A 21,916-nucleotide genomic window follows, 5' to 3' on the forward strand; every position below is an offset into this window, starting at 1 on the left:
TTCAATAGTTTGTTAATTTATTTCAGTAGTGTGTAAAAAGGTTTTTGTGACTTTCTAAATTTGTTTTTGGGAGGTTGTTTGGTGAGTTTTTAATTGTATTTCTATATTTTTATATTTTGTGATTTTGTTAATTTGTTTAGCACTTCCCAGCGACCCAATTCAAAGAACATTTAATAATAATGTTCATTTCCATCATCAACTTGGATTTTATTTGTAAATAAAGGAATTACTTAAAAAAGAAAAAAACAACCATGATTCTTCAAAGGTATTGGGTTGAAGTATGACATTCTAGACAACCCACCTTGAGTATTTTACACTTTAAAAGGTGAAATCAAGGAGTCTTATTTGAGAAAATATACAAATGGTTAAGATTGAGATCAAAATTGAACAAAAAGGTTTTTAAGTCACAGCTCCACTTTCGGAATTCATGGAATCTAGGGAATAACACGAAGAAGAAAAAATAGTCTTCAATATTGGTCTTTTATGGTGAAATTCTGCACTCATAGTTTAGAATGCATATACTGTAAATGGTTAAGATTGAGATCAAAGGTAAATCATTCAAGTCAGTCTAGAATTTAATGGTATTAATCATTATTCCATAAAATATATGCTATTAAAAATGCTTCTGAAAATGTATACGTTTGCTGATGCTGCTACCACTGAAAAGAAACAGACCAGAATATTGAAAACCTTTTATTTCACTTCTTAAAACGCAGCACGACAACATGTCTCTGAAGACCCTCCTCGCCGTCCCACAAGTGGTCCAGAGAGAAAACTCCCTTCTCTTCCACAAACAGCTTAAAAAGGTGCAGCCCACCCCCAACCCCGAAGTAGTGGGACTTGGTGGCGAGGTAGACAAGTCCGTCTGGCGCCAGCAGCTTTTGCAGAGTTAGGTGTAGAGAGGGGTAATAGTCTGTGTTGTAGATGGTCTCTGCCGTGAAGATGATGTCGTACTGGGGGTCGGTTTTCAGAACTAAAGGGAGGAACGTGGTCCAGTCCCCGGAGAAGAAGCGACACCGGCTCATGAGCGGGTGTTCGGATGGATCTAATGCTCTTTTTTTAGGCGGGGTTTTCCCTTCGGCCTCTTGATTATCTTTAGTTTGAGACTTCCTTGCTTCACTCTCGTCTTCACTGTCTTCATCATCATCATCATCACAGTTCAGAATAACGTTTGGCACCGTGAGCTGTTCAATAACGGTGCTGTTGTAGTCCTGGAAGTCCACCCGCCGGGCCCCCCTCCTCAGAGACAACACCCCCAACAAGCCGGCACCACAGCCCAAATCCAAAACACTCTTCCCACCAAAGGTCTCCCCCCCTCGCTCCAACACCTCCAAGAGGTCGTAGGTGCACTCCCACACCTTCAGCCCACCCTCGTAGACCCCGGAGATGAGGTCGGACCTCTGCTCCGCCGTGCGGGACAGAATCTTCTCGTCATCCTCCCTCTCAGAGACGGTCCTCTCGAAGACCGTCTCGTTGAGGAAGTGAAGAGGAGGAAGAGCTCCGATCGTGACCGTCTCTCTCACCACATCTGTGAGGAGGAGCTGTGGGTCGCAGGGGAGGAGGTGCTCTTTGGCCTCCTTTCTCTTCTCCGTCTGTCGACACACAAGGAGAGTAGGGGAGTGAAAGTGTTGCAACGTTTTCATACATTTCCCAGAGATGAGTCATCAACAATACATGGAAGCTGGTTACTCGAAATACGTGACACACGTGGCTGATAATTCTTGTCCTGAACACGTTCACACCTGATATATTCAGAGTTGCATCTGCTGCTTACATTTAAGCTTCTTCCAGTTGATTAGAATAAATCTGAATTCTAACGTGATTAGTATGAATGATTCTGACACTAAGGCTGTGAGGAAATATTGATTCTTAGATAAACAGTTTCCTGATGTTTATATCGCCATGTTTTTTTTAATCAGGCACTTTTATTTCTACTGATATTTGTGATGGCAGTACAGAATAAAATAATGAAATAATATGAAGTAAAGAAGAAAAAAAAGAGATTAACAAAATACAATAAATTCAAATAAACAATACTGTATCAATATTCAACAGCAATGTACTGATTCTTAGACGTAGTCTTTCAAATGATTTAAAAAAAAAGAAAATGTATGTACAATTAACATGAAAATATTCACAGTATTTGTTAATTTTTTTTGTTGCAAATAAACCTTTGGCCTCTAGATGGCAACAGTCATTACATCCTCCTAATTTTAAGAAACAAATTAAATCCAGGGGATTACTGAGGATGAGAGGATACAGTGTACTACAGCAGCTTGTAAAGCTTATTTTTGGGCATATTTTGGTTTCATAACAAATGAAAGCAGTTCAAGAGTCATGTGGTCTGTAAATTCTGCAACACCAGAGTCAAGTATATCAAGTATATATAATATTGTTCAAGTTCAAGTTCATTTATCGTCAAATAAGCATGTATAAAGACATACAGCATACAGGAAATTGTGGTCCTCTCAGACCCACGATGCAAAACAGGAAGACGTTTGAAAGGACATTAATTAAATAATTAATTAATTAATTATTGTGTTGTTGGCCCTGTATCGTAAAGCGTATCATACGTCAGATTCTTACCAATACACACCTAAACAATGCATGGATGTTTAGCTCACTTGAAAAACGTGTGGCAAGAGAAATTAAAAAAAGTTTTGTCCGATTAAAATAAATAACAATTGATTCAGTTCCTTAGTATTAATGATCGGTGTTACAACAAAAAACTCTTCAATTATGTGTTAAAGTTACAGTGGAAAGTTTTTACTGTGATAAAAGAACACTGCAGTGGTTTACAGCAAATGTAGTCTTTTCCTGTAACTAACACTAAATGACTACCACATGACAAACAGCCATATGATTTATGATGCAACACATGTAGCTTCCCTTCCCATCATCAGATCAACTGTTAAAGTTTGAGTGTAATCTTCATTTCAGAAAACAGTACATTTTGCATCCAAGAGAAACTAAAAGAGGAATTAAATTAACTGATAAGAGAAATGAGAATTATAGAGTCATATTTGAAATACAAACTACAGTGAAACATTTAATACAATTTTAATAATATGTTTAAGTTGAATGAGGAACACTATGACTAGTAATATAATGTCTTTTTACGTACCAGTGAACAAAAATCCACCACAGATAAAACAAGGTATGTTCTTTTAAATAGATTACATATTCACTTTATATTTTAATTTGTTTATTTTATGAATTTCCTAAGTATGTTGAAATATATATATAAATAAATATATAAATATATATCTTGTTGAACTATGTGCAATGCTTTCTTCTGTCTTCTGCTTTGTGGTTTTTGGAATCCTAATTTCCAAAAGAGATTTTCCAATGGAATCAACAGTTTTAGCCAAATTTTGTGAAGAATTGGCGAAAATCAGCACTGAGAACGTAACAGAAGAAAGAGACCTATAAATAAAAATTGGCTCTTTTAATATGTATTCACTCCATCCAACATATACAAAATGAACTGGACATCCGTCTGTTGACCGGACTAATTGTGATCTACTGTTGTAACATGTTATGTGGAAATCGTCATACCTAACAATAATCGGTTAAGCCAAAGTGAAACAAGCACTGTTTGAAGATATGATTATATCTATAATTTAATTTCTTTATTACTACTACTACTACTACTACTACTACTACTACTACTACTACTACTACTACTATTTTGAGGTAAATGGGGGCAGGAGTAGATAAGCTTCGGCTTCTCCCGCTTTCCCTTTTTTGACATGCATGCAAAATGTAAACTATGATGAAATGTGATGTTGATGATCTAAACTGTCGTGCCCGAAATGAACAATATTCATTCATTCATTCATATGTTCATTGATAAAAAAAGAAGTATCCCGGTTAAGGAGAACAAATCCAACTATCACAATCATTTCTAGAATAAAAATCTCTGTAACAGATCACTCAGAAAATGGAAAAATTATGATGAGCAAAGATATCTTTTCTACTCTGACAGGATCTCATAACATTGGTTATTGTTATTGTCATGTTTGTTTTAAGTTAACATTTAAACAAGATATCTTTTTTTTTTAAGAGCTTCCATAAGGTTTTTGAGTGCTAAATGTTTTAAAGTTTAATATTTGACTTTTTGCTACAAGAAAAACTATGTAGGCTCAAGTTAATTTTAATGTTTCAATGTTGTCCACTCAGCAATACTCGTTGTTATTGACAAGTAATCTAAATGAATAATTTAAATGTTATCATCAAGTTTACTTATTTTGATTAAATGTATTACCTCAAATGTTAACTTAGTCACATTCCTTTTTTGATGATGATGTGTCAACCATAACCTACTGATGTTCATGTAAGAATGAACTATATATAAGTTAGAAACAAGTGGAAAATTATTGGAAAAGATCTTTCACTAAATCCAAAACTCTTTATTCTGAATAAATGCTCTGCTGGCTATGTGACCTAAAGAAATATAAATTACTGAACATATGTTTGCTTGAAGCGTAACGTTGTATATCAGCTTTTAGATGAAAAATAAAGTTGCCTTGTGATTTATTATTATTATTATTATTATTATTATTGTCAACATATAGAATTTAATTCTATTTCTTCAATTGTTTAAATATAAAGTTGTGCTGGACAAGCTTGTTATTAGTCGTTGTTTCTATTTTAATTTAGTTTGATTATTTTATTTGGAACTTAAACATCAACTATTGAAGCATTGGTTGTGTGATGTACCATCTAATGTACAAATTAATAAAGAGATGTTTTTTAAAAAAAACATTAGTTATCACTGTCTATATTTCTTCCTCAAACGTTACACTAACTTGCTCACTCACTCATTGGATCACGCCCACAGACAACACCTCCTTCCGTGAAAGACATATTTAATATAACGTGGAAAGTATTTGAATCACTGCTACATTGAAGTGTCACCTCAACAATTCAGTTGGAGAAACTACAGTCAGTTATTATCATTTATTACTCACATGTTTGGCATCAACTTCCTCTTCATTCTTCGATTCCTTTGGAGAAACATCTTTAGTGTTCGTCTGCAAATCGAAGTTGAAACAAAACGACATGTCTAAATCAAAATATAAAGGAATAAAGACCAACGTGTTTGGTTAGGAAGTGCACATGTGAGCGGACATTAGGACACCGGAAGCTCGTCAGAACTACAAGAACTACAACTCCCATAACTCAAACTTTTATTTTTTAAATAACTTTATTTTATTGTATTTTTATTTTATTTTAAGTATTCATTGCACATTGGAAAACATTTTTGATTTGCTCAAATAAAATGTCGGTCAACGCTCGGTATTAAAGTAAACTCGAAGGACCACAATGCAGTTCGCTCTCTTATGCGCATGCGCAATATCCACGGCTCAGGATTTGGATGGTACTGGGACGTTGTTTTTGATATCTTTGCTAGAAATGCTGTGTTTCTCGCTCTCTTCTTGAAAAGTCACTCCTCGGGGTGGAGTTGAAGATTATGCTGGACTCGCTTGTTAGTAAGACTTAGGGATGCAGTTTGCCGAACGTTGTGTTTGACGTGAACGTGGTGATGGACGATCAGATGTTGAATTCGATGTCATTTGAGATTAAACAAGCTTTAGGTTTGCTGGCATAACTCATAGTTCATACGTGTATTTATTAAATCAGAATGCCTTTATTATCGATGTTATACGTTTGCGAAAGAAACAGTAGCGCTTAAGTTTACTGCAAAAAGATGCTGAGATGGCAGTTCAAAACAACCCAGGTGGTTAAGCTACCGCTGCCTCCACCCTGGAATGCTGCGAGACTGGATGTTTATGTCTCACGGTTGCGTTAAACAATGTCTGCTTGAGTTAATGTTGATGTGTTTTGTACTTTTCCACAGTGAATCGTGGTTTTCCACTCCAAGTCTGACGGGCGAATTACCAACAAAGTGAAGACCTTTAAGCGAGTGTAAACGCCTACATTTTGACTGGTAAATATGTTTTACAAAGATGAGCCACTCCTGAAAGTCATTAGTCAACATGAAACTAGTTTATCTGGTCATTAATGTTTTTCAATCAATCAAAGTCTTCACCTTCTTGTTGGATTCTTTTTCTGACCACCAGGTTGAGATGTATTGTTTCTCACCTAACTCAGAGGTCTTTAATCATTTTTGCATTGTGGACGGTTTCATATTCACGAGTCATCCAATCTTCAGATGAGAACAGTAAAGTAAATCATATAGAGTTTTTTTTCCACTTATTTTCTCTAGTTTACAGGTTTATTGCATCTCGACATGTGTCTCATGCTAATAATTCAGAATAAATACTATTTATTTTTAAAAATAAAACACTATGCAGAATGTTATAATACATAGAAAGAAATGTTTATAATCATTTGTATTTCTGTTTGCCTCAAAACAAGTACAAGGGTATTTGGGACCAATTTCTAATGATGATATGGAGCAACATCGATACTAGGATATGACTTTTTCCTTTTAAGATAGTTTAGAAAATGAATTCCATCTTCTCTTTATTGCACACTTTTATTTGAGGACTCATTTATTGCAGCTGCTTTTCAAGATCTAAAACTGGATGCAAATGTCACGCAGCTCTGAATAAAACTTTTGTTTTTCCTCTCAATAGTAGGTAGTTCTCAGCAATGGTGGTTGCTGTTTCTAGAGAAAGTGTTTTAAAAATGAATTGTGTGTCTTGCAGATTGTCACAGATGCAGGATGCGGTGGTGTCACAGCAGTTCTCTCCAGCGTTGCTTGCTGCCACGATGGAGTACCAGGAGAGGCCGGAGCAGGCTGCCACTGTGGCTACGTGAACTGAAGTCATACATATGGGTGATCGGGAAGTCGCTCTTGTTCAACTCCCTCACAGACTCTGATGTGGTTTTTGACGCCGTGTTTGAGCCTGTGTTGTGGATTGTGGATTACGTGACGCGCTGGTTTGGCACAGTAAGTAAACATCACCTCCACCTTTGCTCTGTTTATTTGTTATTTAATCACTCCTCTTTGCCGGTCAGGTGTTTGTTTTTCTGGTGTTGATACTGATCAGCTCATGCGTGCTGATCGCCTACATCGTCCTGCTCCCTCTGATTCTCCGCACCTACTCACCCATATGGATCGCTTGGCACATTTGTTATGGAAACTGGATTATCGTCATGATTGCCTTCCACTACTACAAGGCTACCAAGACCTCGCCAGGATACCCTCCGACTGTACGATGTCGCCGGCTTGTCCTGTTCACATGACAAATAGTTTGGTTTACATGACAATAATGATTGAATAATTAATTCACATTTCTGAAGCAGGAGAGAAATGACAGTCCGTTTGTGTCTGTCTGCAAAAAATGCATTCTTCCCAAACCAGCAAGGACACACCACTGTGGCATCTGTAACCGGTCAGTCATGCATCTTTTCTTGAGCAGATTCCTTCCACTAGTGTCAAATACTTTGGTCTGTCCGTGGTTGCTGTTTCATGGATTTATTCCTGCACACAGTACTACATATTTAAATATCAGGAGGCACTAATTACTGCACCCCACTTGCTTATTATTGTCAACTCCTACACTGCTCTATTTAATAATGGCTGATTGGTGGATACAATATTGTATTTAAGTTATATGTTAATGTTGCTATGTTAATAGTGAATAGCAAATTATCCGCTCAAATTATTTGTAAATGAATTGATTGTTAAGATGATCATTTTGTTTGTGTTTGCAGATGCATTCTGAAAATGGACCATCATTGTCGTATCCTTCAAGATGAGGTCAAATCAACCTTGATTTTCCAACAAAACACAACACTGTTCTTGTTTCCTTAAAGTCTGCAACAGCTTGGTTGAACAACTGCATCGGCCACTTCAACCACCGCTACTTCTTCTCCTTCTGCCTCTTCACGACCCTCGGCTGCGTCTACTGTAGCATCAGTGGAAGGAATCTCTTCTTTGAAGCATATGACGCTATTGAAGTAAGATTTTGGACAACTTTATCTGGCTCCTCCTCCTTTTGCTGTTGTTCTCTTTGGTTACAGTGACACTTTTTTCTTACTCTCTGGATGGGTTTTCCAGAGGTTCAAACATTTGGATACGGAAAAGCCGGGGGTGCCGGTGACAGGGATGGGTGTTCTTATTGGGCTTCTACCATCGGGCCAAGTACTAACTTCAAAAACACTCTAGTCTACGTGTTTGTTACTTCATATTAATGTTGTTTTCTCTGCAGACCAGCTATCAGACACCTGCACCTCCGTACACCTACAAAGACCGGATGGTTCATAAAAGTATCATCTATATGTGGGTCCTTACTAGGTATGCAGTTTCAGTCCTCCCAGTTCAAGTTTAATTCAAGTATTCCATGGATGTGTGTGTGATAGGGCTGGGTGGTATGACAACATTTTCATATCACGGTTTTATTTTTAAATGATCATCTTTTTAAAAATATCTGTTTTCACAGTATATTATATAGATAGTATACAGATATTTTTTGTGTTCTTACACACATTTTCTTCTGATAAGAAAATAATTACTGTAGTTGATTGGCTAAATAAATAGCCTATTTTACTGTCATAAGGACTGTATCATGTTTTTTTTCCTGTCCACAGCCTCTCGCCATATGTAGCACTAATTTTTGTTTATTAGTATGTTTTTTAATCTCCTCTTGTCCTAACCATCAGTTTCAGAAAGTGTAAGTTTTTAATGGAAATCGTACACGTTGACTTAAACACCTGCATGTTTTGTATACGTCTCTCACATATAATTATTTAACTTTTAACTACAATCAAACATTGTTTAACTATAATCAAACAATTTACAACTATAATCAAACAATTGTCAACTGTAATCAAACAATTTTATGGATTAAAGATTAAAGATTTAAGATTAAAAGAAAAAAAAGGTTATTTCTATTTCTGCCTGCCATTGATACCTTTCTATTTTATTTAATTTCACATAATTCTTATTATATTGGACATTAAACAAATGAAACATTACCAGAATTATATCCATATGTTTTTTATTTTTATCTGAATAGATATTTTTGTCTTCACTTGGTCCCCTTTGTTTTGTCTTTTGTTTTATTCATTAATTTCTTTTAAAGACTAGTCAGGTCTGGTTCTTTTAAAGAACATCTCTAAAATGTTACTGAAGCCCTACATCTGTTTTGTTTTTTTTGTTTACAAATTGTTTTTCCAAATAGCAATACCACAGCAATACAGATGATAATTCATAAACATGAGAACAAGAACAACGTTTCTATAAAAAGAAAGTACAAGATGACACAATCTAAGTCTAAAGATAAAGAACATAGCTCAAAGACAAATAACAAAGACAAAGGATACAAAGATTAACATAGAATAGAATGTCAATATACTTTCACTCCACTCCTGCCCCCCAAACTCAGAATTGTACAATCTAATAGCACGAGGAATGAATGAGTCCCTGAGTCTATTAGTGTTGCATCTGGGAGGAGCATTCGTGCTCTCATTCTGCTTCTCTGTTCACTGATGACAGTGTCAGAGGATGACTGTCATCATCCTTGATGGACAGTAGTTTGTCGAGCGATCTCCTCTCAGCAACTGTCACCAGTGAGTAGAACTTGAGGGACTGAGCCACGGATTGACTAAAACATCAGAAATACTATTTACTACTCAATTATGTTTCCTTCCACAATTGATTTTGCTGACAAATGGTGATTGTGTGTTTGCTGTTGTGTTGAGAGGAACCAACCATGTGTGTTTTGCAGCACTGTGGGCGTGGCCTTGGGTGCTCTGACTTTCTGGCACGCCTTTTTAATATCTAGAGGAGAAACCAGCATCGAAAAACATATAAACGCAAGAGAAACCAAAAGACTGGCCTCGTGGGGACGAGTGAGTGTGTAACATAGTGTATCGCATTATCAATGTTTCAATGTTTGACTAACACTGCGTCTCCATCAGGTGTACAAAAACCCTTTTCATTATGGCAAACTCAACAACTGGAGAATATTCCTGGGTGTGGAGAAGCAGAGGTGTGTGCTTTTCTTCAGGTGTTATCAAAGGTTTGACTCAATTTGTTATCTTCCGTTTCAGTCACTGGGTGACCCGAGTCCTCCTGCCCTCCGGCCACAGCCCGTGTGGTGATGGTATGACGTGGGACGTCCTTCCACTCAAAAAGGACCTGATACCTGTATGACTCATACGGAGTCTCTAGGGTTTCAGGCTTTTTGTTTGGGCTGTAATGGCGATGTTTTAAAGGAACACTTGGGGGTCAACCTTCAATACCTCAAAGAACATGGCGTTATCATCCACGACAGGCTCCAGCGATGTGGTCATGTTTCTCAAAGGATTCTCTACTTGACAAATGATGCGTTTCAAAATAATTTTTTTAACGACTGACATATCACTGGAGTTGATGAGCAGGTTATAAATGCTTGTATCGTCAAAAACTTCATATTTTTATTCAAACTATTTAACACTTTCATTGTTTCCCTTCCCAACTTGAAAGTCCAACATTATCATCTGATCAAATCATTATGTGTATTTGATGTTTAGTACAATTTCTACTTAGCAAAGTTTTTTCTGTTGTGTAAGAAAGACAATTTGTTTGATTATATCAGTGTAATTATTGATGCATTAAATGACACGTTTTTTGCAATTCTTATGCAGGCTTTGAAATGAATTGTTTTATGAAATTCTGTTATTACACAGAATAACCTATAGAGGGGGAATTCTTTTAAGTGCACAGCATTTAAACGTCACATTTGTTACATTATATATTAGCAGATAGAAACATATAGGGAGTTAAGGACAATATTGTAACACTCTGAAACATCATCTGGTGTCAACATTGCATCTCAGTGATCAGAAGAGAGGCAGATGAATATTGAAGAGATACATATTGTAGGACAAAAGGGGATTAAGGGATGAGAGCAGATTTGACATGTATCATCTCTGATGCTTCGATATATTTGTTAAGATGCTACGGATAATGGAAATACTGCCTGTAAATCTGTTCATATTATCAACCAAAAGTATTTCAGCAATATTGGATCTATTTGATAAAAATAAACAAAGCGTTACTTCCGCATGACTTCACATTAAAACCAGAAGAGGGTACATGTTTGTCTATTAAATTATAATACTGCCACGCAAATACATTAACATATTTTCATCTTCATATTTTAGATGAATCCATTAAACAAAATCATTTTTTTTGTATTTTACCTTGAACATCGACTTTGGGGGACTTTTATTTTGAAAGGACTATTTCTCGCTTCCCGGTTTGACAAACGTGGTACGGCAGCCCTAGTTGAGTTGTGCGCATGCGTGAGGATTGACAGCGACGAGATTAGAGCTCGTCTTTCTCCAGCATGTCTGAAGGTGATTCTTCCAAACGTCGTCTTTGAATACCTTCCATATTCTCCTGCACGCGACGGGAACACATCCCTGTCACCGTCTGTCGCGGGACAGAAGAACCCAAGTAGAAGAAGCTGCTGGTCTCTGTTTACTTCGAGAGAGTTCGGATGTGGCGAGCAAACTGCAGGCGCATGCATCACCTCGCAGACTGGATCTCTGGTACGTTTTTATCCAAATAATGACCGATATAAGGAGTCAAAACACTTTAAAATATGGAGTTATCTACGTTTTAAAAACCATGCGAAGAACGAGCCTTCTTCTTCTTAATAATAATCTAATTTAATCATTCGTTTTTGTCCTATATTTAAATTCTAATAAAGTTATTGAATCGAAAGAAAAAGGGGTTTGCATGAGGTCGAGGCGCGTGCCCGAGTCAGCTGGCTGTACACGTGACGTAAACAAGTCAGCGCGTCTGAGCTCACAGACTGCTGAGCTGTCATTGGTCGACGTGCTGAGTAAGCGGTCTCTCCTCAGATGTTATCTTGTTTTGATTATTTGGTTCATTGTATCAACATAAAACAAAAATACTTTGGATAAGAATGATTATTTGAAGAGAAAATGCGATAATAAACCGGTTTGTTCCTGGAAAGGATACATTTTGTGGACTAAATAGAATCAAAATCTAACGTGAAATACATGTTTTTTAAGTTTTGAGATATTTAAAATTAGGAATTTTACGGTTTTCATTTCGTGTTGTCCTACTACAATTTTGCTTCCGACTTTATTATTATATGTAATATTATTATTATCGACATCATCTAATCTACTAGGAATTTAACGCAATTTACAAACTATTATTATTTTTTAGGTCTGATCAAAAATATAAATATAACAGCATAGCAAACTATACATAACAAACACAATAAAAACAAATGTAACTAATAATATGAAACAATATGTTCACTGGTTTAGAACCATTAATAAAGTCAACTTGTGATTAAAAAGATAAAAAAACATATATGAAGTTCAATGATGTCTGTGCACATATGAGTGGTTGTGTAACTGTGTGTGCGACTGGTTAGCTTAGGAGGAAACACTTGAGCCAAGGTCAAGTCGGACTCAGCATGAGGCACAGAAGAGATACACCGTCTACCTGATAGTTAGCACGCTCAATGTAAGCTGTTGGAGCTACTGTGTGTTCTTCTGCCAGGGTGTGTTACCAAAATAAAAGCAGGAAGTCCAGTTGTTTTTCAACTTAGATGCAGGAAGATTTTTTTCCTTGTTCCATTTGTCTTTGTTTTATTTAAGGCTTTAATAGATCACGTCCATGTTACCTTTGTCTATAAAGATGTCTTTTGTTGGTGAGCACGTGCGGAACATGAAGACATCTACTTAAATGTTTTTACAATCCAGATTTGGAATGTTGTATTAGAAGCACTTGGTAACTGAACATCAACACAGCTCTATCGGTTTTGTATGTAATGTGTACAGAAGTCTTTCTTTAGTATTAGTACTTCATTTATTTTAAACTATTTAAGCATTTTCTTTCCTTCAGGGACGGTGATGGGGGGCTGTGTAGGGAGACAAAGTAGGACAGATGGACAAGCGAGTGTTCGGTCGTTGACGAGGAATAAAAAACGTGGAGGTAAGTTGACATTTTGAATCTGTTTCCGTCGACTGTGAGTTAATAATTGAAACGGTCTAAAAATATAATGTTGCTTACTCATACTGTTTATTCATAAAAACACATACGTGTGTCGTTCTTGCAGTCAGGAATGTGAGGCAAAGCATTAAATATTCATTTTAAAATGAAAAATGAACTTAACGCCCTTGAAGTATCAAGTATCAGGTACAGAGAGTCTCTTATCCTCCTGGTTTTTAATCCAAGAAGAAACTCCACAGATAAGTCATTTTCATGTAAACAAGAGCATTTCAGACATTTTCGTGCTATAGATCCTTAACCTGTCACAGAAGGGTTGAAAACTGATTAACGTTCCATTTAAATGTTATGAGATTTGACTCCGATTCAAATTCAAATGTTGAAACTTCGACTTTTATTGATTTTATTTAACTTTTATTGGGTATTTTATTGAGTATTAACACAATCATTTGTATATTGAAATGTTACATTTAAATTAATACATAATTTTAATACATAATATAATTTATTATGTAGTTTTGTTTTATTAAATATTTCAATACGAAAATCTTTATTTAGAAAGGTTTTATGAATGATTGATTTTTTTACATTTTTTTTACAGGGTTAGAATTCTAAATTCAACAATTCAAAAACATACATTTTCTAAATTCAATATTAAAATATATTTTCTGGTGGTACTATACCATTTTTTATATTACATTTAAAAGGCTTCAAATGAAAAATATTGAATTTAGATTTTTTTTTAAAATTATTCTCTGTGTAATTTTTTTTAATACATTTTGAAAATACGATACTTTAAATTATATTAGAAGTTAAAAAACGGATATCTGGAGCCTTGAAGCTGCTGCATGTACTTCTCTCATTCGCTTCAGAAAATGCTCTGACTCGATCTTTAGTACTTTTGGCCAGGAATTATAACGATATACCAATTCTGAAACATGTAACTTGGACATTAATGTCCAACTTTTCTATAAAATGATCAAATTCATAACAATTACATCTAAATTTAAAAATATAAATATCGCAATATATTTTTTAATTATATTTAATTGTTATCTTAGTTTTATGGTTTATATTTCAATAAAGTGTGTATAAAATAAAATATGTATTTTTTAAATTTAATTGAAATCTAACATGACAAATCTTCATGCCATTTGTACATTTTTTGAGTTCCTATTAATCTTCCTGCTGCTAGATGGCAGCCGTCATTACGTTCTGTCCAAGCTGTGTGTGCAGAGACACGAAAGCATTCACACACACACACACACTCACACGTATTGACGTCTGCAAAAATGTGAACCCCAAAATGAATGAATGAACGAGATGTTGCATATTCACTTTCATAATCACAAGTTATTTTTATGAGATTATTTAATTAAGAAGCTTGGCATTAAAGCTGAGGACTCTAACTAATGCGTAGGTGTGTGTGCTTGTGTGTCTCTGGCGACCTTTCCAGGGTGTCCCCTGCCTCTCGCCATAAGCTTTCAGTCTATATAAGCTTTCTGTATTATGGTCAGTTCACAGAAATGCTAACAACAGCTGCTAATAGGTTTAGCATGTTGCCTGCAGGTATTTTTGATCTGCTCTCTAAATAAAGCTGATCGGCTTAGGCTTTGAAAGAGCCGGCGTTCTATCTTCAATGCCCAACCTGCTCATTATTCCTCCTTCCATGAATCGTCAGGTGATATTTTTGGCGGCCCTTTGAGAGGTTTTATTGAAACAGAGAACAGGCTTCAGTTGTTGTTGAGTGTCTGAGAGCAGAGCTGGAGTCGAGACTCATCTTGATGTAGTTTGACTCTCAGTCATGGGTGTCACTAACTCCAGGGAATTCAACTACTACCACGCCCCGGATGCACCGTTGAAGATAGTGTGGAGACGTAAGTGATGTTTCGCTATCATCACTTTATTTACCAACTTGTTGTTCAGTTTTATTTGACACCTTTTCTTTGTGTTACGTTGATTAAATGTTAATATAAATAATAACGTTGATGGTTTTGATGATAAAAAAAAAAGGTTACACATATTTAAAAACATACCAGTGCTGAAAAAAATATATTATCGATACTTTTGTCTACGTCACTTGTGTCAAACTCATGTGATTTATCATTTTATGTGGTAGATTAATGTTGATATTGGGACTTATAAAGATGTCAATGTTTAATGTGAGAGAAGGAACTGATTCGATGGATAGCAACAAATACACAGTGATTAACAATAACAGTAAAAAGTATCTTGAAAGAAAGGAATTTGTTTGATAGAGGAGGACAAACGCAAATATATTCTACATTAATTTAGCCTCTAAGAATAAAAATAATAATCGCTATCAGACTCACACTTCTGGTAAATTCACATTTTCTTTTACTCCTTGTGTGAGCTCAGCTCCGAACATCCAAATTTGACCTCATTGTTGAATAATTTTCATTTTATTTTCGTGTGTAACGACACCCATCATGTGAGCATGAATCCAGATACAACCGACACACAATGTTTAACATCACTCAAGTATTCCAAGTTATGGTTACACGTGTCAAACTCAAAACCTCACCAAACTATTCATTTTCATGACAAATTCAAAAGCAATGAGCATCAAAGTCTTTTTTTTAGTTTTTTGGGCAAAACTTACTTAGTTGCTCTAACAAAGGATGAAAGATGGATGTATCAAGGGATAAATAAAGTCTATCTATCGAGATATAAGGACAGTTTGTGTATGTTGACAGAAAACACAGAGAAATATTGGAATTGATGGCGCGAACAATTAAAAGGAACACAGACATGTTCAGTTAAGATCCTTATTATCTTTTTGAGTTTGTTTTAATTTATTTTTAAAGTTTTTTTTATTTTTTTTATTTAATTGTTAATTTTTTTATATTATTTATTTATTATTTGTGATTATTTTTTAAGGTTTTTATTATTATTTATTTTCAAAAGTTTGTTTTTATGTTCTGTTGACTGTGTTTAAAATTGTGGTCCTTTGAGTGAGACCACTTTGATTTGAATTCCTTTCAATCAACATTATTCCTCCTTTAAAAACTTTTACACTATATTATATATATTTATATTCATTGACATTTTAGACATTTTATTTTGTCAGACATGTCTAAACTCCTAAAATATCTTCCTTCATTTTAGTTTCTTCACATTTTTTATTAACATACTTAACCATACATTCATGTTGTGACATTTTTTTTTAAGAGTTTGTAGTTGTACTGAGTTTCAACTACCGATCATAACATCGATTGTTTATTTGTCCTTCAACTACTACTCTCGTCCTGCTCATCTTTCCACCCTTGGACTTTATAGGATCAGGCGAGATAAATCCTGTTATGTGCAACCTGATTACTGACTATAATCCACTGCTGTGTGTGTGTGTGTGTGTGTGTGTTGTCAGCTGGCACGACACTACAGTCATCTGCACCAGGATGGAAAAATTTGAGTTGGTTCGGTTCTTGTGGATTTTATATCAAACTGGTCTTTGTCATATCTACGAGTGATCAGTAGAACTCTTGAGACCAAGTCATTTAATGTGGCTCGCCGGATGGTTGTCTCAAAAATCAGAGCAGATTAATGTTCATGTTGATATATCTATAAAGAAGTGTTTAGGATAAGATAAGGGAAATATTATTATTTTTTGTTGAAGGTGGAAATGTGCAGAGATAAATAAGTTGATAAATTAAGCCTCTCAGGTATGAATGTCAAAAAAATGCTTCCTGTGAGTTAAATTTACATTTTCTTAAGCCTGCAACTAAGAGCTCCAAATGATTTTAGCCACTTGTGTGATTAAGTTTAACGCCCTTGTTATAGATTTTATTTTAATTATGTCCTTCAAAACAGTTTTATCTGGACAACCCGCCCGGAGACTCTCCAAGTGTCACATGACCACCGAACTACTATACAGCAGCGGCTCAGAAAGAACGAAGTACTGAGAGACTTTTTCAAACCACAAACTGAAACAACAAGTTTTTATCTTGTGAACAAATGTCCACACACAAGGAAACAAAGGATCTATGACGTTGCAGTTATACTATTCTGCCACCTGGGGGAGCAATATGTAAAAAAAACCCCAAAAAACCTTGAGGGTGCCTTTAATCCAATGGTCCCACACCTTTTCCAACTCAGGGCTCAATTTTTAAGTCTCAAAAAAATACCTTTGCGGCCCATCTCTGTCCTCATAAATACGAAGGCATTTTAATGTGTTCGCATTTCCTTGTCACATGTATGATACTCGAAGGAAAAACAATATAATGAAAAGAATATTTAAAAATATTTAAAAATGTTTAATATACTTATAAACTTAACAAGTTTTAACATTTAAAACATTATTATGTGTATTTTTATTTTTATATAATTAAATCCACCCTCACACAAAAAATGATACCATTTTGGAAACTATTTCACGGCCCACTTGCAATACCTTCAAGGCCCACAGGTTGGGAATCACTGATTTAATGTAAGTAAGTAAGTAAGTTATATTTATTTATATAGCGCTTTTCGAGACCAGGGTCACAAAGCGCTTAAACAATCAAAACAATACTCAAAAAAGTACATACTTTAAAGATCAAGATAATAAACAGGGTGTACTGGTTTCAAGATAGCTTTTTCTTAATTGTCGTCATAATAATTACCGCTTTAGAATCAGAAACCTTTATTGCCAGTTTCTTTAACACAATCAAATGTTTTTTTGTATACAGATACAGAATAAAAGAATGAAAATGGAACCGATTCATGTGTGAACAAGAAAATATGTACAATACAGGGGAAACAATACAGTATATTTAGATATATAATGATACTGTAGTAACAAGGATATTTTTGTAGTATTGTCGAGTACTTGACTCTGGTGTTGTAGAATTTACAGACCACATGACGCTTGAGGAAGTTCTAACTTCACCCTGATTGCTCCTGATGGTGAACTTGGCGCAAGTGTGCAGCCTACTCACATCAGTATGTGTGAATGGCTGAATTTCCCCTCGCGGGACTAATAAGGGATTCTAAAAAAAAACAAAACAAAAAAAAACTACTTTCATTTGAGTTGAAACCAAAACCTGTTCAAGCATCAGTTTTAAATGCTGCTGGAGTCGACTGTATCCTCTCGTCCTCAGTCATATCTGGAATCTAACAGGATTTCATTGTTACTTTAGCTGCGGAGGACGTAATGACTGCTGCCATCTAGCGGCCGAAAGATTGTATGCAACACAAATATTAACAAATGCTATGAATATTAACATGATAATATTGATTGCTCTCGATATTTAAGTGTACTGATATTTTCTTACACCACTTTATATACTTATCATTCTTTCTGTCAGGGCGGAACGAGCCTCTGAAGAAGGAGCGACCCAAATGGAAGAGCGAGTACCCAATAACGGAGGGACAGCTGCTCAGCAAGAGGGACGAGTTCTGGGACACGGCGCCGGCCTTCGACGGCCGTAAAGAGATCTGGGACGCGTTGAGGGCAGCAGCGCTGGCTGCAGAGTGCAACGACCTGGAGCTGGCCCAGGCCATCCTGGACGGAGCCTGCATCACTCTCCCACACGGTACAATACAAAACTACAACAGCATGTGTACATGTGACAATGTGTCGTCGCAAAGACACACAGAGAATGTTAGAGATTACTGCTCTTACATAAGAGCTCCTGCGCGTCATGGGAGGAGATTTGTTCCTTCACAGTCTCACTACTTCGTTTTCCTGAGTAGTACATCATGTTACAAATATTATATCTTAGTGAGTACATCCTTGCGGTGTGTTTTCCTGAGGACAATTTCAGATTTTCCTGGCAGATACCCTTAACTTAAATCTTAAATCGTGGTCTTTCAGCATTATTTCTTTGACAAATTTGATATTTAATGTATTTTTGGAAGTAAATCAGTGTCTTCAGAATATTAAATAAATAAATGTAACTTTTCAAATTTAAATAATTAAATTAAATTATTTATACATTGAAAGGTTACATTTTTTATTTAAAATGACCTAACCAACATTTTTACACTGAATTTAAAAGGTTATGAAATAAGAGAATATTGAGTTTAGAAGATGGTTCTTTTTTGAATAACTAATATTAGAATATAAAACTCTATGTATAAATAAAGTCATTCATTTTGAAATTCTAATATTTTTAAAATAAATAATTTAAAGTTATTGAATTAATAATTATTTTCTTAAAAACCCAACAACATTAAAACATAAGACAACAAATGAAGAGCTTCTGAATCATATCGTGCTCATATCATAGCACGACCTGCAGATGACCCCTGGTTGCGTGGAAACCCCCGAGAACACAGACGCATACATACAGTTATGAATCATCAATGAACATCTATATAGTTTTGGCCAAGAGATGAAACACAAATAAATTTATCTTCAAGACAAACAAACTGAAATGAAACTCACTGAGCTGATCTTGCTTGGTGTGAACACGCCTTGTCGAGCCAGGAGCCCGGATCAGACCTTCAGCCTCCACCTGAGGAAAAAAAAAACGCATTTCAATACTAATTTATAAATCACTGTTCAAGGGTTACCTTGTTGTCAGTCTTCCTCTCATGGTGCTGTGTCTTCCTCCGCTGCAGGTTCTCTGACCGAGAGCTACGATGAACTTGGGAATCACTACCAACTGCCAGTTTACACGCTGGCACCACCTTTGAATCTCATCACTGAGACGTCCAATGAAAACAAAGTGTCTGATTCCACTCAGAAACAAGTCCAAGCTCCGCCCTGCAGGCAGGAGTTCCAGCTGCGGGTTCGACTTTCATCAGGTAAAAATAATGTTCGCATTTTTATATATTATACATATTTTCTTTCTGTTTAACTGTTTGAAGATATAGGAGAAATTCAGTATATGGAAGTATATCAGTGCCGTTAGAATATTGATTGGTTGAGTTAAACATTACAAATGTTGAAACTCTTTTGGATATTTTAAAACATATTTTTAAGTATTGATTTTTTTTTTTTTTTTAATAATTTAATTCAATATTTCTATATAGAAAGCTTTATTTATTAATTTATTTTATTTTAGACATTTAATTTTAAAAATCGAATATTTTCACTTTTTTACACGTACAGTTTGACATATTAATTCCAATAATTCATACATACATTTTCTAAATTCAATGTTTTTGACATTTTTATACAACAGTCACGTGATATTCTGCACATCACATAATTGATGAAGAAAGATCAAGTAGCTCGGTACACGCTTGGTATTGTCTGGTGGCACTATTATACTAACATTTTTATATTGAATTTAAAAGACTAGCAATTTATTTTAAAAAATCCATTTAAAAAGGATATTTGTAAATTATTGGAATTAGAATATCAAACTATAATTTATAAATATTTGATTTAGTTAATTCAATTGTTTAATGCTTATAAAACAACAACATTTCAATTTAAAAAAAACAAGATGAGTAAAATTCAACTAATATAATAAGATAATAAACTTCCATACGTACTTGAGAGAATACTAAAACTCTTACTTTCACGCCCCCTGTTGACTTGATCCGGTATTGATCTCAGATATTTAAAAAAAATATTTTTTGTTGTACAAATATTAACGCTCAAAGCATGTCTGCAGGTAAAGACGTGCGTCTGACAGCCAGCATGGCCGACTCCATCGCCGAGCTGAAGACGCAGCTGGCTGAAGTGGAGGACATCGACGTCTCTCGCCAGAGGTGGTTCTTCTCTGGGAAACTCCTGACCGACAAGACTCGTCTGCAAGACACCAAAATCCAGAAAGACTTTGTGGTTCAAGTGATCGTCAACATGGGCCCCGTGCCCATCCACGTGTGAAGCTTGTAGAACTCGATTGACAGATGAAGAGGTGCAAAGGTTTAGCAGCAGTTTTGTGTATATTTTATATAAAAGATTTTGCTTTTATATTTCTCCTTTTTGTATTTTTTCCTTTTCAACCAGATGAATTAACGATATGCACTGAAACACTTTAGAAGAGTAGAATCTCAACAACCTTTTTTTCTTCCTCCAACATCATGTGTGAACCTCAAACTCTCCTTCCCTCTTCACTCCTTGTTTGTTTGCCTGAACATCTGAAGGAACATCTCTTGGCTTCGTTTCTCACGGTAGAGCTGTGACTGAAACTCTGTGTAAATATCGTTTTTTTGTCATTTTGTGCAGCACTGCAGCTCCAGGAGTAGAGCACGGAAGGTGACGAAAAAAGGTTTTATTGTATTTTAAAAATGCAGTCACTCCACATGAAAACAGGTTTATCTGCGATGATGTGCACTTACTGTTCATTGTACTGGAGCTTATCAATAAACAATCATTTTGAATGACTTTGTTGTTTAAATATTCACTTCATCGTCTCATAACAAGAGAATTGTTACATTGAAACTCAAATGTTCTTAAAAAATATATTTTTAAACTTGCATTTTATTCTAGATACACATGTTATGAATGATTATTACAGAGAAAGAGAAATAATTAGCTCAACATGCAACAAATAATCCACTTATATTTAAATGAAATGGAAAATATAAAATAGAATATCATATATTAATAGACAACAACTATAAGGTCTGTGTGCATAAATTCAATTAAACAAAAGAAAATTCATACAATAATTTTACATTATGTGGTTAAACAACATCCAGTTCAAAAACTCTTTCTACCCATCATGAACAATTCAATTATTTAACTATTTGCATTTTATTATTTAATTTAATGATTGAATTCGCAGATGCCAATTTTTATGTAAGTTATTATTTTAGTTCCTTTCATTTTTTTTATATACCTTTTTTTCTTTATCATTTTTATTTTTATTTATTTTACCATAATTTTATTAAATCTCTTAATCTGTATCCAAAACACTGCAACATCACATTGCAATTTGTTATTTTAACATTACTGGTAATAAATGTTTTCAAATTCTGATAAGATAATAAAAAATATTATTCAATGAAAAAGGGAATTCGTTTCTATAACTCTAATTTGGTGACTTGTATTCAAACTAA

The 21,916-nt window shown here is 35.0% G+C and overlaps 3 protein-coding genes and 1 long non-coding RNA gene across 6 annotated transcripts; 2 read left to right on the forward strand and 2 right to left on the reverse strand.

Annotated features, from left to right (window-relative positions):
• Window positions 1-691: 691 nt before the first annotated feature.
• mettl18 (methyltransferase 18, RPL3 N3-histidine) lies at window positions 692-5,107 on the reverse strand. Its single transcript, XM_087801982.1, has 2 exons — window positions 4,974-5,107; window positions 692-1,592 (listed from the first exon to the last, which is right to left on the reverse strand). The coding sequence occupies exons 1-2, from the start codon at window positions 5,064-5,066 to the stop codon at window positions 699-701; spliced, it is 987 nt and encodes a 328-aa protein (XP_087658108.1). The 5' UTR covers window positions 5,067-5,107; the 3' UTR covers window positions 692-698.
• A 717-nt stretch (window positions 5,108-5,824) lies between these two features.
• On the forward strand, window positions 5,825-10,600 carry zdhhc16a (zDHHC palmitoyltransferase 16a). 3 transcript variants are annotated; one of them, XM_087801979.1, is made up of 11 exons: window positions 5,825-5,953; window positions 6,678-6,922; window positions 6,991-7,185; window positions 7,279-7,367; window positions 7,690-7,718; window positions 7,802-7,935; window positions 8,036-8,119; window positions 8,187-8,272; window positions 9,705-9,828; window positions 9,898-9,968; window positions 10,030-10,600. In XM_087801979.1, exons 2-11 carry the CDS (start codon window positions 6,695-6,697, stop codon window positions 10,130-10,132), a joined length of 1,143 nt encoding a protein of 380 aa, XP_087658105.1. In that variant the 5' UTR covers window positions 5,825-5,953; window positions 6,678-6,694; the 3' UTR covers window positions 10,133-10,600. The 3 variants fall into 3 exon arrangements, with proteins under 3 accessions (XP_087658105.1, XP_087658106.1, XP_087658107.1); XM_087801980.1 differs by lacking the exon at window positions 8,036-8,119; XM_087801981.1 differs by lacking the exon at window positions 5,825-5,953 and having other exon boundaries at window positions 6,672-6,922.
• Window positions 7,082-19,600, reverse strand: LOC148069723 (uncharacterized). Its single transcript, XR_015712964.1, has 3 exons — window positions 19,472-19,600; window positions 19,344-19,413; window positions 7,082-7,206 (listed from the first exon to the last, which is right to left on the reverse strand). It is a non-coding gene; the product is annotated as an uncharacterized LOC148069723 (long non-coding RNA).
• Window positions 10,754-21,235, forward strand: ubtd1a (ubiquitin domain containing 1a). Its single transcript, XM_087801983.1, has 5 exons — window positions 10,754-11,514; window positions 12,851-12,940; window positions 18,262-18,489; window positions 19,520-19,705; window positions 20,524-21,235. The coding sequence occupies exons 1-5, from the start codon at window positions 11,463-11,465 to the stop codon at window positions 20,736-20,738; spliced, it is 771 nt and encodes a 256-aa protein (XP_087658109.1). The 5' UTR covers window positions 10,754-11,462; the 3' UTR covers window positions 20,739-21,235.
• The last annotated feature ends 681 nt before the right edge of the window (window positions 21,236-21,916 follow it).

The sequence above is a fragment of the Callionymus lyra genome, chromosome 11 (genome assembly GCF_982586985.1).
Source record: "Callionymus lyra chromosome 11, fCalLyr1.hap1.1, whole genome shotgun sequence".
NCBI lineage: Eukaryota > Metazoa > Chordata > Actinopteri > Syngnathiformes > Callionymidae > Callionymus > Callionymus lyra.